Below are 16,466 nucleotides of genomic sequence, written 5' to 3'. Positions count from 1 at the left end.
GGATTTAGTTTTATGGAGAGCAAAATATTTAAAGTTAAAATTCCGTGTGTACAATAAATGTTTATCCTGTGTGGCCCATTACCTAAAGTGTGCTTTGAGTTTTGGCCCCCTGTGCAATTGAGTTTGACACCCCTGCTTTAACTGCATCAGACTGAGAGATAAACCTTTGTGACTGTTCCTGTAACAAGAAACAAGATGTGGAAAGTTGTTTTGAATCCACTCTGAAAAATGTAAGTGACGTTACTCCTATGAACTTGTGATTTCAGCAGAGAACAGAGATGGTGGTTCAGGGACCAAGAAGCACTCCAGGTACACATAATGGTTTTTGTCTGTTCAGATTATTTACCAGTGGCTGTTTTGATTTTATGGAATGCCAATGTTCCATACGATTTAACCAATTGTTGAAAAAAACAAATCCCTGATTTTTAGTGATGATGTGCTCCTTGGGCTTCAGTGGCCTCAAGCACAGATGATGGAACAATTTTTACACTGGGATGGAAATAGGCATTTATAAGTTTTATGTCATATTCTTTTAAAACTAGAAGTGGCCATATTGTACTGGGCTGAAACATGTCACGTGACCTGGGGTAGAAAGAAACCTGGCTGCCTCACCGCTCAGCTAAGAGAGGTTAAAAGGTCTATAACGTAACAGTTTTGTGTGTCTGGAGGAATGTACGAAGATACTGTGCCACCAACTCATAATACGAACAACCCAGAATCAGAAAATCAGCATTTAGTGTGTAATTCTTAAACACAGAACCACAATTTATATGTGGTTTATCTGATGCTTAATAGCATAATCACTTAACACTGATCAAAATATAACCCAACATATTAAACATATGTTTAATATGTTGGGTTATGTGCCAGTTAAACATGTGTGCCAGTTATCAGAATTCGTATGTTGTTTCTTAGGCTTAAATATGCTAAATTTCGCAACACTGCCATGTTGAACTTAAAGAAGTACACATAAATATCCATCCATCTTCTTCCGCGTATCTGGGGCCGGGTCACGGGGACAGCAGCCTAAGCAGAGAAGCCCAGGCCTCCCTCTCCCAAGCCACCTCCTCCAGCTTATCTGGGGGAACACGAAGGCGTTCCCAGGCCAGCTGAGAGATATAATCTCTCCAGCATGCCCTGGGTCTGGCACGGGGCCTCCTGCCGGTGGGACACCCAGAACACCTCATCCCGTAGGCAGCCAGGAGGCATCCTTGTCAAATGCCCGAACCCCCTCAACTGGCTCCTTTTGATGTGGAGGAGCACCGGCTCTACTCTGAGCCCGTCCCGGATGTCTAACCTATCACCCTATCTCTGAGGAAGCCCATTTCCGCCGCCTGTATCCATAATTTCGTTCTTTTGGTGACTACCCACAGTGACCAAAAAAAATTGAGAGCTTCACTTTTACACCAAGCTGCCTCTTCACCATGATGGAGTGGTAAAATATATATGTTTAACTAAACCAGTATGATGAATCAGAAAATAGAATAACAGTGATTCTAATAACGGGCCTCACTGCACAGGACTCACTGGTGTTAAAGAATGTCTGAGTCTCAGAATTTATGATTTAATAACATTTTGTGTAACTCAAGCTTTAATTATGACATTCACTGTTTAAGCTTTTGTGAAACTGTAAAGGTAAAAGTCTCAGTAATTATTCTTTATTAGTACAAATTGCTCTTACAGGTAACCCCAGAATGATCAAATAATCTCTCGTCAGAGTCTGCTATCCAAGCTAGTAAAATCTTCCCAGAAATAACTAGTTACATCATGACAGAGGAGTTTCCCAATGAGAAAAAAGTCAAAACGATCCCATGGTGACAGTGATCCTGGTCATAGTTCTGGTGGACTTAAGATTTCATTTGTTCTTTCTGCAGCTGAATCTATTGGGTCCGTCAAGTGGCAATCTTTAGCTTGAGCTGAAGCAGTTCACAGCCAAGTGCACTGATAAAAGCTATTTTGGAGAGAGGTATATATAATCTATGCAAATCATGTATAATTTACTCTATTATTGCACTCAGCCAAGGAATTATAAAGTAATGGGTTAATTATACCCTTTTCCAAACAGTAACAACATTGCATTAAAAAATGCAGTAAAATATACCCCCAAATAATGAGTCTTATGTTCCTAATTGCGCATGCGCCAGACCGCGCTTTTTGACCAAGCGGGACAGCAAGCAAATTCTGGGTCCTTTTTCCAGCTTCCAATGAACCCGATCGAACCACAGAAGGGAAGGTAAGCTATTTACATACAGTGGGGCAAAAAAGTATTTAGTCAGCCACCGATTGTGCAAGTTCCCCCACCTGAAATGATGACAGAGGTCAGTAATTTGCACCAGAGGTACACTTCAACAATTAGACTTAACATCCACATTAGCATCAGACATCTTTTTTCCCTTTTTTTCCCTACTGGCCATGGCTATATAAACCATGTGGGAGGATGTTTTTTTTTGTTTTTGTTTTTTCCCTAGTCCTGTCTGGCAGAGCAGAAATGCCAAAAAAATGCAAGAACAGATTTAAATTCACAATTGAACCATCATGTCATTCATTATACTGGTCCGTTTGATAGTTATATTTCTTTAGTATTTTTATCATTATCATCCTAAAAACAGATTTAAGTGAAATATGTCTGTGAAGGTTCTCAGTCATCCAGGTCATCGTAGTCAAAGGAGCTTGCAAAGAAAAAGATTTAAGTGAACTTAAATTTATTAGGAGATCCTAATGCTCAGTGTGATGTTCCTGCACTATCATCACTGATGATCTGCTTGTATCCATGCAACACATTTTCACTCCTGAGGCGTAATATTTGAGGCTAGCTGCCAAATCATCAACATATTATGCTTTGGGGAACCCAACACGTTCCTAAATGATGAGATCGGAAAAATTAGAAAACATGAGAACCGTTTGGGCTCAATCTACACATCGTTCATTTTCCTTAAATAACTTTGGAAAACACTATTTAACATCATTAAAGTGCTGGTCAAGGTTAGGGATAAGGTTATGATTTTACCATGGGACCGTAATTCTAAAGAGAGGGGCTGAGCTGTCAACTGATCACCACCTGGTGGTGAGTTGGATCAGGTGGCGGGGGAGGACGCTGGACAGACCCGGTGCACCTAAACGCGTAGTGAGGGTGTGCTGGGAACGTGTAGCAGAGGCCCCAGTCCGCGAGATCTTCAACGCACACCTCCGGCAGAGCTTCAACAGCATTCCGAGGGAGACTGGGGACATTGAGTCCAAATGGACCATGTTCAGTGTCTCCATTGCCGAAGCTGCTGCATTGAGCTGCGGCCACAGGGTGGTTGGTGCCTGCCGTGGTGGTAATCCCCGAACCAAATGGTGGACACCAGAGGTGAAGGGAGCCACCAGGCTGAAGAAGGAGTCCTATCGGGCTTGGTTAGCCTGTGGGACTCCGGAGGCAGCCGACAGGTATCGACAGGCCAAGCGGAATGCGGCTCGGGCAGTGGCTGAAGCAAAAACTCGGGTGTGGGAGGAGTTCGGAGAGGCCATGGAAAACGACTTTCGGACTGCCTCGAAGAGATTCTGGCAAACCATCAGGCGTCTCGGGAGGGGAAAGCGGTGCTCCACCTGCACTGTGTATAGTGCTGGCGGAGCGCTGCTGACTTCGACTGAGAAAATTGTCGGGCGGTGGAAGGAATACTTCGAGGACCTCCTTAATCCCACTGACACGTCTTCCGAGGAGGAAGCAGAGTCTGGGGATGAGGGGAATGACCCGCCAATTTCCGGGGGCGAGGTCACTGAGGCAGTTAAACAACTCCTTGGTGGCAGAGCCCCTGGTGTTGATGAGGTCCGCCCCGAGTTCCTGAAGGCTCTGGACGTTGTAGGGCTGTCCTGGTTGACACGCCTCTGCAATGTTGCGTGGAGATCAGGGGCAGTACCTGTGGACTGGCAGACCGGGGTGGTGGTTCCCATCTTTAAGAAGGGGGACCGGAGGGTGTGTTCCAACCACAGGGGGATCACACTCCTCAGCCTCCCTGGGAAAGTCTATGCCAGGCATCTGACAAGGATGCCTCCTGGGCGAGGTGTTCCAGGCATGTCCCACCGGGAGGAGGCCCCGGGGCAGACCCAGGACACGCTGGAGAGATTATATCTCTCGGCTGGTCTGGGAACGCCTTGGTATTCCCCCGGACAAGCTGGAGGAGGTGGCTGGGGAGAGGGAGGTCTGGGCCTCTTTGCTTAGGCTGCTGCCCCCGCGACCCGGCCTCGGATAAAGCGGATGAAGATGGATGGATGGATGGATGGATGGATGGACCGTAATTCTACTAGATTTCACCCATAACCCTGCGCGTACCATAAGAATGTGAACGGTCCCCTTTCGCGTTCCTCACACAAATCATCAAGATGTTGCACCTCGAGAGTGAGAACGGGCTCATCCATGTAATAATTTTTTGAATGTGTATGTGTTAGGCCCCGTAGGGAAATTACTCTTCTTTATTTAACCCATTCACCCAGTGAAGCAGTGGGCAGCCACCAGTGCAGCACCCGGGGAGCAGTGTGTGGGGACGGTGCCTTGCTCAGGGGTGCCTCAGAGTAGCCGTTCAACCACTAAATTTCATCATCTCCCTCTAGTGGCCATATATAAACCATGTCAACTACACATCAACTACATTGAAATTGAATTTGTTCATGAACAAAACTACAGCTTACTGAGAACAGAGGAGACTCAATTTTGCATTGAACTAATGTCGAGAATGTCTGTGGGCATTGACATGAAATGTAATCACTTTGGTCAAACTCAGATAAAGTTAAGGCAGTGCTTATGTACACTTCTTTTGAATGTGTTCATCCTTAAGTACTTGCACGTGTGTGTCACAGTTTTAAATAAAAGAGTTAGAGGTTTTTGATGTTTTTTGGCGTGTCTTTCTAATCTTTAAAAAAAGAAAAAAAAAAGCCAGCCCCCACCTCTGTGTTTGAACCAATAGAAAGCTGGTGCTCAGAGGAAGAGGGCGGGCTTTACTTGGTGTCAGTGACAGAAATGAAAAAAAGCTCAAATGAGTGAGAAGGACGATGAAGGAAACATCTGTGCTGTGTCTGCTCTGTAAGTAGAATCTCTGTGTTTGTTTGAATTCTTGTACTTTGACTGTCTGCTCTCCTGATAACTGATGATGGAGGAGAAGACATGAAAAACAAATCAGGCTGAATTCAAGTTCAAACACCACGAGGACCAACTGCAGGTCTGAACTGACTCTTTATCTTTGCTCAGGAGTCGAGGAAACACAGCAGGCAGTGAAAAGATCAAATCATTCACTCATTATATCAACACAGATGAGAGTCTGAAATACGACATTTAACATTTAACATAATGATATTCTTCATTGGACTGATGACCTGTACACCCTGTGATAGCTGGAATCGATCAATGTCAGCTTTTTAGGTTTACACATTTTTCAAGCTTTTATACAAACTTTATTGAAACATGTTGCTGGCATCTAACTGAAAATATGCAGAAGTATGAAAGAGTGATGATAAATGGTTAACATATCTTCCACAAGCTATATTTATGATTACACACTGAGAAGATACATCAGAGAGAGATGACTTTGTGTGTTTGTCAGCTGTTTGTGTGCAGTTGTTCTTTATGTTCACCTCAAATCAACCTGAGTGTCATTTCTCTTTAGTTCTGATCTCACTGCTGAGCTGCACAACAAACCAAGGTCAGTAACCTTCTTCTGTCACAGTTTAAACCTGAGAAATGCTCACTGATATGACCTGATTGGGTTCATGTTTCACAATGGAGCTCACATATAAAACTGAAGAAAAAAATAAAATCTAATCGTTTTTCACTTTAACCCTCACAGCTCGTCTGACTGTGAGTCCCAGCAGCTCTCAGTTCTTTAAAGGAGACTTTGTGTCTCTGAGCTGTGAGGAGGACGACAGCTCTGCTGGATGGACTCTGAGGAGAAACACAAGCAAAGGACAGAGGACTCAGTGTGGAGATATTTGGGGAGAAGGTGCTGGTTCTTCCTGTAACATCGGCATGATGATGCTTCATGACAGTGGAGTTTACTGGTGTGAGTCCAGAGAGGGTCCCATCAGTAACATGGTTAACCTGACAGTCACTGGTAAGCTGAGTGTGTGGAGTTAGTGTTGATGAAGCTGTGTGTAAATGGATGAAATGCTGTAGTTTGTCTCTGTGTTGAGGTGGATCAGTGATCCTGCAGAGTCCTGTCCTCCCTGTGATGGAGGGAGATGACGTCACTCTGCTCTGTAAAACAAAGACCACTCCCTCCAACCTCCCAGCTGCTTTCTATAAAGATGGCTCCCTCATCAGGAAGCAGCCTACAGGTCACATGACCATCCAGCAGGTTTCCAGGTCTGATGAAGGCCTCTACAAGTGTGACATCAGCGGTCATGGAGAGTCTCCATCCAGCTGGATCACTGTCACAGGTGACACACTCACCTGTCTGTGTTTCTGCAGCTTTCAACATTCACAATGTGACAACTTGATTACTGTGTTTGCTTTATTTTAGACAAACACACCACCACACCTCCACCTACATCCACACCTCCACCTACATCCAGCTCTGCTCCTGGTTCCACCTCCATCATTCTTCCTCCATCACTCTCTCCTCCTGTTCTCTCTGTGTTGTCATGTGTTGGATCAGTCTGTGTTGTGGTTCTACTGGTGTTACTGGTTCTGCTAGTTAGACGATGTGTTCACAGGAAACCTGAAGGTGAGACTCAGATGGCTGCATTTTAGACATGTGAGGTGTGTTAAATATATATTGAAATTGTTTTTATATACATTATCTACATTATATATACATATTATATCAGATGTTTATTCATTTACCTTATTCTCACACAACTAACTTGCATTTTTACACATTAAAAATCTAAAAGTATGTCTTTAGTTTAGTTGTGTTATGTCAAGGTTCTGTTTAGACTCTTTACAATAACATATTTCACTGTTAAATTTTAAACATTTCATAAGATCACAGTGAACCTGCAGAAGATGACAACATGCACAGAGATATGACAATATCAAATCATCAACAACAGCCAGTCGGAGGTAATATTGGGTGTGTGGACAAGTATGATTTAGAAAGTAGAAACAGTGCTGACATTTTTAAAAAGCTAGGAAACGTTTAAATATACTGTAAAAGAACATCTGTTCTTGGTAAATAACATATATAAAATCTTAGATTTAAAACTGGTGAGTGAAAATTTAACTGTTGAAGCTCCAACATTACAAACACAGTCCAGAAGTCAAGTTCAGGGACTCCAATTAGCTCAGGTGAAACGTAGCAGACAGCCAGCAGTTCAGCCACCTTTGTCCCGAGGCACATGTCTGTCAAAGAGGCCCCATAATATTGGTATAAGTATTAATTAATTAAGGTCAAGTGGCCCATAGTGTTGTATTTTAAAAAGGCGCTTTGCAGTCGAATCACTCCGTGCTTACTGTGTGATGTTATTTGTGTGCTGGTCTCTGTGTTTGTTGTCTGTGGTTAACAGAAGCTAACACCTCTGCATTTGTACCGTTTCCTGTTTATGATTAAAAAAACAATCAAACATTTTAAACATTTTTGAACTTCATCTAAAGCAGGTTAGAAGCATATAATAATTAAACAAACATATTAAGTGAATGTAATATGAACAGAAAATGTCAGTTATGGACAAAACATCACCAAAAACTAGACTATAAAGTTATTTTGCAGAGGTATTGAAGGACAGAGACTGATTGAAAATTATAGGCTAACATGACCACAGGAAAAAGCACCCAGAATCTTCCTGATATTAGATAATTAATTCATGAGGATGGCCACATTTTCTAGCACAGCAACTTGTACCTGTCTTATTGGCACTGAGCTCTAAATAAACTCATTATTTTATCTAATACAATTAGATCAAAAATAATCTAGCTTCTAAAAAATGTTCAGAAATTTAGACCAAACAAAACTTGATAATAAAGTCTACTTTGACTTGACTTACTTTGACTTAAGATACAAGCATCATCATAATTATCCTTACATCCACTACATTCAGGCCCATATCCTTGGTAATGAGACCTCCTGTGTTCAATCTACAATTCAGACTGTCCAGACTCATTCTCGTCTCACTGATGTTCACTGATGTTTGTCTGCAACCATCTAACGATGTCTTCAGCTCTCTGTCCAAGAAGCCACTGTCCACAGCAACGTGATCCCATCTACCTGAAAGTTCATACTTCCCCCTGCCAGAGTAGAAATCTACACTGTGCTTTGTGTAGTACCATCAATGAAGAGGTGCCCAGATTCCATTCAGTTCACTTTTATTCATATATCACCAATTCATTTGCCAAGATCGGCTGAACATGTCTAATATTAAAAGTTGAGATTGTGTCTGTCTCCTTAAGCAAAACTGGAACATAGTTCTGAAGAACGAGAGCTCTGCTCCCCATTCTACTTTAAAATTCTCTAGGAACCACAAGTAAACCAAGATGGGTAGACGGCAGTCCAGATGTGTTCGCCACATGTTCTTGACCCACATACAGGTTACTAGAGTGGTGAATGTGTTGGATATATGAAGTGTATAAAGAGACAACTATAAGACAATGGGTCTTTTTGTCATCTTAAATGTCTGTGTCAAACCACAGCAGCTGCTTCCTGTTATATTTAGTTTGTTCTTGTAGTCTGAAGTTGAAGAAACTTTTCACCACAGAGAGTTCTGGTTTGGCCAATGGCAGTGTTCATTTTGTGAGAATTTGTTTGCTTGGTGCACTGCGGTGAAGTGTGTCAGACGGCACTTAAAGAAGGTGGCATCTTTGTGGCTGTGCATGTTCTTCTTACACAAACACCTACCAGTTCTCTGCAATCATTTCATGATTCTCAGCAGAGGTTTAAAGGAGTGGAAAAAACCTCTGAAAACCTGCTGCTAGTCACAAAAGTAATCATTTAATGTCTGTATAATGAAAAAATAAAAGTGAAAGAGTATAACATTGCTGCTGCATTTTCTGTAATCTGTGTTTGCTTTGTTTTACAGAAGGTGATCCAGCTGTAATCTATTCAGCAAGGAGAATTGAAGATGTTAGTTATGAACACATAATCATCACACCAAAGATGAAAAGAGGTACAGATGATCTTTACGTCTGACTTTGGACACAAGTTGTTCTGGTCTCCACACAAAGATCAGCAACCCAGATCTTGACTAAAGCTCAAGATTTCAAACTTCTTGGTAAAATTTCAGAAAGAAATATATATATATTTTATCTGCAAAGTTGCACTATTCATTCGAAGTGCAAAGCAAACTGTGAAGTCAATGAAAAATGTAAATTAATTTAATATACCTTGACTTAAATTACCTTAAACAGAAATGATTTTGTTCAAGTGGGTCAAAAGTTATCACAAGTTTGCACAAGAGCTTTGGTTGAAATGTGGAAATTACAGGATAACACAATAGATGTGCTAAGTGGAAGCAGCCATCCCCCTTCAAGCATGACAAATGTAATCATTTTAAACACGTTGCTGATTCCGACTGGTTACAAATTATAACCAAACCAAAATAGAGTAACACTGTCCGCAGTTCAGTAACATTTGCCACAAAGTGGAAAATGAGAGTTTAGGGCTCATTAACAGACTGAAATAAATCTATTACTGCACTGAAGCATGGCTGCTTTCTTTCACACATGACCGCAGCATTTGACTCAGTAGATCGGAACATTTTTTATCAGCTGCTGATTTCATATATTTCATTCATATATTTTAGAAATCAGCTTTTTAGTTATCATCTAGCTGTGACGCACCACACAGTTCAGTGTTAGGTCCTCTTTTTTTCCTCTGTGTGCACTTAACTAGGTCAAATTTCACTCACCTATGCCTTGCTTCATTGCAACACCACTGTGCACCACTGCTCACCTTTGTTCTCCGAAGTCTCGCTGCTCGCCCACCCAGTGAATGAGAGACAGAGAGAGAGAGAGCTCTTCTCACACTGTTTCTATGCCAGAAGAGCAAAAGAATAGTTAGATTAGTTAGAAGACTAGTTAGTTCCATATTTTGAATAAATGTTTTGCCAGTTCCGTCAATCCACCCAGTTTCTTGCTGCTTCTCCAGGATTATTTGCATGGTGGAGCTTTTCCCAGCTGTAAAGGTGAGGTGGGATACTCCCTTGTAGAGGTCACCAGTTTATTACAGGATATTCTTGAACGAGGCCAAATCTTGCAAGAAAGACACAAAATAAGCAACAATTATGTGAACAAAAATTACATATTAGACTTTTGAATATAATTTAATGCAGTTTAGTTTATGAGTTAATTGTTTCACCTCTGTGGATTTCAGGTTCAAGTGTTTTTGAATTGATTCAAGTCTGAACTGGGACTGTGTGTGATGCAGAGAGGTGGAGACTGGAGGTCTTGATTGAACTACAAAGCTTGTAATCATGTTTCCTGTTGTTTGAACTGTATGTGTTTGTGTTTAGACTTTAAACCTGAACCAGACGTCGTCTACTCTTCGCTAAGGTAGTCCACCAGTCCAGCCACTGACGTCCAGCTGCTGGTCTCTATCTGGTCCCCCAGCACCTCAGACCAGAGGACATCTACATGTTAACAAAGTTTTATATATATATATATATATATATATATATATATATATATATATATATATATATATATATATGTGCATGTTTTTTTTTACTCTTTTATGATTCAAAAAATCAGAAATTATATTTTTTTTTACTGACACAGAACTATCAGTGCTAATATAACTATATGAATGTGTTTTATAGACACTGTAACTTCACTGTTATTTACAATAAAAATATGAGAAATAACTTGCTCTTGTTCCCACAGCAAGCATGTGTTTCTCTGCAGGATTAACAACCCTTTGTTCTCTTGTGTTTCTCACGTGGTTCTGTGGGCTTCACCAAGATGTAAGACGGAAAATTTGACTTGTTCCGGTTTGGTTGTGGGTAACCAATGCAGACATCTTTTCACTTCAGAGAAGAAGAAGAAGAGGGAAAAAAAACCCATTAAACCTGCAGGAGAGCTACAACATGGAAAGAGTTCTTACCTTGATGTTTTAATTCACACTGAAACCAGCGGCAGCAGCTGACTGTTTGATGTTAAGGAAACATAATAATAACAATCTAAACATTATTTGGTTGCAGATTCGTGTGATTCTTTACAATCAATATGTATTACAAATCTCAAATCTGGGACTTTTTTCTACTGAGCAAAAACAAGTTAATTCCAACCTTGTAGTTAACTTGGACTACAGGGTGCTTCATTTTGATAAACAGATTTCTTTTTTGTTCCTCCTCCTGGGAATGATTCTGTGTATACTTCTCAGATATCTACAAACAAAAGGTCTTCTACTCATTTCCAGAATAGCCTTTGACCCACTTGAATGAATTTATTTAACACTTAGTACTTTAACCCAAATCTAGAGAGCTAAAGTGTTTGGAGATAAACTAAAAACCAATGAACATGTAACGCATATGGAACTTCCTTCTGGATCTCATCTGCTCAGAGCTGACACTTGAAAGGTCATGTTGAAAATTTGCTGCCATCTAGTGTTTAAACTTCAGCTTACCAGTGAAGTAATTTGAGTTAAATGGCCTTTGAACAATTTGGTAGCACTCTCAATTAGTGCTTACTCTCTGTGTGTCACTATCACTTCCTGTTCCTTTTACAACACACAGGCTGTATCCCAATTCAGGGTCTGCAGCCTTAACGGCCCACAAGGGCCGCGTACTCAAAGACCACTAAGGCCGGAAGTGCGAGGCTTGTGAAATGGGACGGTCTAGACTCCGTTACACTGCCCAGGTTGCCTAGCAACCATGACACTAACAGCTGGACACGTTTGACACAGCTTTGTTTGACAGAAATGAAGGAGAAAATCTTTTGTTCATTTGTTTGTTTGTTTCTACATGAGCTTTGATTTGATAAGTATCTGAGGCTGAGACCACATGACTGTGAAATCATGATTATTGGGCTTCACTTCTGTACTGAACAGTCATTTAAGATTAGCTAGTAAATGACAATTAGCTAATGTTGTTCATGAGACTAAAGTCATCTCACTTTGGTAATGTAAATATAATATGGCCAATATTAAAGTTATAATTTCAATCATTATTAGTTATTACAGCAGTGAATGAACTCTGTTTCAAATACTGAGCTTCAGTAAAGATTCAAGCTGCATTTATTTATATTATTTATATTTCCTGTCACCTTAAATCTTCACTCAAAGACAGGTTTCTTTGACAATGTATATACAGTGGGGCAAAAAAGTATTTAGTCAGCCACCGATTGTGCAAGTTCCCCCACTTAAAATGATGACAGAGGTCAGTAATTTGCACCAGAGGTACACTTCAACTGTGAGAGACAGAATGTGAAAAACAAATCCATGAATTCACACAGTAGGATTTGTAAAGAATTTATGTTTTGTATCACATACAAAACACACAGCATCCATGTGTTCCATCAACAAACACTGTGCTAAACCAGTTTGACCAGGATACTGACTCACACACACACACCTGTTTTCCACCAACACAAAACTGGTGAGGATTTGATGAATAATCAGAATATCAAATAATTATTTTAAGGTAACAATCTCATAAAGGAAATTTAATTCATAAGTAAAAGAAATTCCTATACACTGACCTTTTCGCCGTGAACAGTAACAGTAATCAGTAACTCATCAACTGCTCTGAGCAGCCACATTTCCCACATGGTCATATGAGCCTTCAAAGTTTCCCAGAATGCACTGCTTTAACCTGGACTTGTTATTAAAAATGTGAAACTTTGATAAAGGTTTTGTCTGTAGATTGTGACAGTTGGAGTGGATGCTGTAAAATATATTAATTTGGTTGTAACTCTTTTGCACAACTTAAATTAAGTATGTATTTAGCCTTAATGATTTGATAGCTTAATATTTGATGACGTAAAGAAAGAAAGAATCAAAGTCCTTTTTTTTTTTTTGCATTCATGTTGATCATCCACAACACAAATTGGTGTTTTTTAGCCATGATAATTTCATAATTTATAATTTGATAATGTAATGAGGGAATCATTGGTAAGTGTAAGTGGGGTTTTTTTTCATGTTATTTGAATATGCGATTATTCCTGCTGGATTAATTATGAATGATTTGGTTTTGTTTTACTTTTTAAAGGTAACATATATTTTGAACAATTGAGGTTTTTTTCATTTGTATGGTGTGTAAAGGATTACAAAAAGCCTGAAAAGTTTGACTTGGGGCCTTGGGTCCTGGTTTGTGTGTTGCCGGGGTTGTGGGCGGGTGGGTGCATGGGGGCCCATCCCTGGCGCAGGGTGCCGCCGGTGCGTCGAGTCGCCTGGGGGGCTCTTCAACTGGTGGGGGAGATTGTCACACCTTGCAGGAGCTTTCCTCTCCTCAGGAACTCTCTGCAGGAGGGGGAGATACAGGAGAGGTGGAGGAAGATCTCAGCCTGGGCGTCCATTGTCTCATGTAGTCTGGAAGATGAATGAATGGTGGGGTGGGTGCAGTTTTCTCTGTAGTGGGGTTGGGTGGACTGTCCCGGGCTCTGTGGGGCCGGGGGGCGCTGCTGCGCTGGGCCCCGGTCTGGATGGGCCTGGGCCCCCTTTCCCTGGCGGGTCGCGGAGTATGGGAGTGCCTACTGGGGTCAGCGGGGGAGCTGGTCCCAGGGAGGGGTCACCTGCCCCTCCCTTCCTTCACTCCCCATCTTCAGCTGCCTCCCTCCTCCCGCTCCACCACAACCACCCACACATGCAGGGCTTTGGAGTAGGGGTATGTCACCAGGGTGCAGAGGAGGCTACCCCCCCCCTCTGTCCCCTTCTGGCTGTCTCTGCCTCAATTTTATCCCACAACTTAGACATTCACATTACTCACACTCTCATTACACATACATATAGGATCTTGGGGTTGGGCACGATACACGGAGTCCAAATTACCCCTGGCGTCGTTGCCCACCTCTCAATTTTGAATACACGTAGACATTGAGGGCTAGCAGGAGGGACTATGCGCTTACCTGCTGCTCTCTGGCAGGTAGCTCCATGCCCTCCTGGGTTTTAATTGCACCTTAGAACACACATGCATTAACACTACAATGAGCGGGTGGAGGGAGGTTTGGAGTCTTCTCTCACCCCTGTTCTCTGCGGCCTGCTGGAGCGGGGGGGCTAGGAGGAGTTGGCCGTCCGACTGCGGTCTGGAGTGTGGGGCCTCCCTGCTGCTGCGGAGTCGGGGCGGTCTGCCTCTCCCCACCGCAGGGAAAAGGGTAACACCACCTGGGTCTGGGTGCAGTTCCCCCCTCCAGGGGCAAGGGTACCTAGACCCGGTTCGTAGAGTACGCTTGGGGAGTGTGATCGTGTGTACAGTGTCTCTTTATGTCTGTCTCCACGTTGGTTGAGTGTGGAGTAAGTGCTTATGAGAGCATGAGGGTGGGAATGGATGTTTGTGTCTGTGTGTGCCTGTATGTCTGTGTCTATATGTCAGGTTGGGTATCAGACGCCACCTCTCGGGGGACATCTCAGGCCCTCCAAGGTTTGGAGGCCTATCTCCACCCACCACCACTTCCCCTGCCAGTGACGGACTCCCTCAGGTGTCGGTGCGTTGGTGGTTCTTTGTGTCTGGGGGTGGGCGTCCGGGTACACACCGGCTCACTCCTTGGCAGTCGCTTATCGGGGCCTGGAACCTGGGGCTCGCTCGGGCCACTTCGGAAGTGGGGTGCCCCCGGCCTCTCGGCCTGGGGCTCGGTCACTCAGGCACAGCTGGCTGCCGGCGGAGCTCACGGGCGCGTCACTGCAACTCCCCCTGGCTTCTGCTCTGCGGCTGCTGAGTGAGCCCTCACCTGGGACTCTCCTCAGCTCTTACTGGGACAGTGGCGCGGCTGCCCCTCTGTTGGTCTTCCTTGGTCTCTTGTGTTCTGGGGGCCTCTGGATGGCTGCAGTTTTGATCTCCTCCATACCTGCTTCATACCCTGGAGGACGGGGCTGTGGCTCCCCACACTCCCTAGCAGATCGTTACATGGAGAAACCTTTGGAATGCAAGCATGCTGATCCACACAGGTATGCACACAGGTGTACACACGGGTATTCACAGACGCGGACTACAGCTTTCTTGGCTGATGCCTCAAAGCACATTGTGCGCTGTCTATCTTGCGTGCTGCACAATATCGTTTATTATTTAGTATCTACTGATATCTACTGCTAGCTAGTTAATTGTGATGGTGCCTTTTTTTTTTATTCTGTTGCTCTTTGTTGTTTGCTTTCTCTTCTGTTTTTTTTTCTCCATACAGGTGACCCAGGTGTTTTGTTTTTTTTTGGGGGGGGTTTTTTGTTTTGTTTTTTTCTTCCCCCCCCCCCCCCCCCCCCCCCCCTTCTCACCGTCTCTTCTCCCCTTTGGTTTTCTTTCTCTCCCTCTCTTTCTTTCATTCTTTCTCCCTGTCCTATCCCACAGTCATGTCTGTCCCGTTTGTAGCAACCAAAAATAAAATAAATTCATAATTATAATAAAGGTCAATCAAATGGACCAATATGGCAAGGCCATGATGATCCACTTGGTAAAATAAATCCGCTTGGCATCTTTCTTGGCCTTAAGACAACAATTCTGATGGCTAAAGATCCAAACGGGACACAAAAAAAAAAAAAAAAAAAAATGAAAACTTTGAGTCCTATCTAAACACATTGTATATAACATTTTACAACATGTTTAGAGACATGTGAGCTTTGAAGTTAATTCATTGGACCAAGTTGATCTCAATTCACAGACAGACAACTTCCCACTACACAGAGTGTGTTGAGAGATTGTCTCTACATACATGTATCTGTTTTACTCAAATGTGTTGACTTTCCATTACTTTGTAAATGTATTTGTTTGTCAAATATTCAAGAAAGCACTTTGGTAAACCATTTTGTTTTTAAAGTACTCTATAAATAAAGTTGGACTGGAAATATATATGTATGAAGCTAGAGAAGACAGGAATGTTGTCACGGCGGGTGAGGAGAGCCGTGTGAAAATAATAAATGAGGATCCAATCGCAGGCAGTAGTGGAGAAGTGAAGGTGGTTTATTGAACACAAAAATAAATATGGACAAACAGCAAATGGAGCACGAACTAAACTAGACTGGAAACAACTAAACTAAAGAGCACAAACCTGGACAAGAACGAGCAGAGGAGATGAACAGCAGGGAGAACACACGGGTGAGACATGGTGGATACACAGACAGACCAGCAACTACAATGACAGAGGACACGACTTAAATACACAGAGAAACACAGGGGAATTACACACAGGTGGTGGACACAGCTGGGAATAATCAACAAGACGAGACAGAGGTAAAACTGAACACACTCACATGAGACGCAGACCTTCACAATAAAACAGGAACAAGAAACCATCACACTAAGACGCAGACTCGACATAGAGAGAGAGACAGAAAATGACACATGGAACTAAACTAAACCTGCAAAAACATGACAACTCAAAATACTGGGTCAAACTGACCCAGAACCGTGACAGTACCCCCCATCCAAGG

The 16,466-nt window shown here is 42.6% G+C and overlaps 1 protein-coding gene across 1 annotated transcript; it reads left to right on the top strand.

Annotated features, from left to right (window-relative positions):
* Window positions 1-4,709: 4,709 nt before the first annotated feature.
* LOC101471868 (Fc receptor-like protein 5) lies at window positions 4,710-10,541 on the top strand. Its single transcript, XM_076887086.1, has 6 exons — window positions 4,710-4,734; window positions 5,817-6,080; window positions 6,160-6,405; window positions 6,489-6,692; window positions 8,980-9,066; window positions 10,411-10,541. The coding sequence occupies exons 1-6, from the start codon at window positions 4,710-4,712 to the stop codon at window positions 10,452-10,454; spliced, it is 870 nt and encodes a 289-aa protein (XP_076743201.1). The 3' UTR covers window positions 10,455-10,541.
* Window positions 10,542-16,466: the final 5,925 nt, after the last annotated feature.

Source organism: Maylandia zebra, linkage group LG7, assembly GCF_041146795.1.
Source record: "Maylandia zebra isolate NMK-2024a linkage group LG7, Mzebra_GT3a, whole genome shotgun sequence".
In the NCBI taxonomy this organism is placed as follows: domain Eukaryota; kingdom Metazoa; phylum Chordata; class Actinopteri; order Cichliformes; family Cichlidae; genus Maylandia; species Maylandia zebra.
The sequence above is the reverse complement of the archived record's forward strand: the minus strand, read 5'-3'. Positions and strand labels throughout refer to the sequence as shown.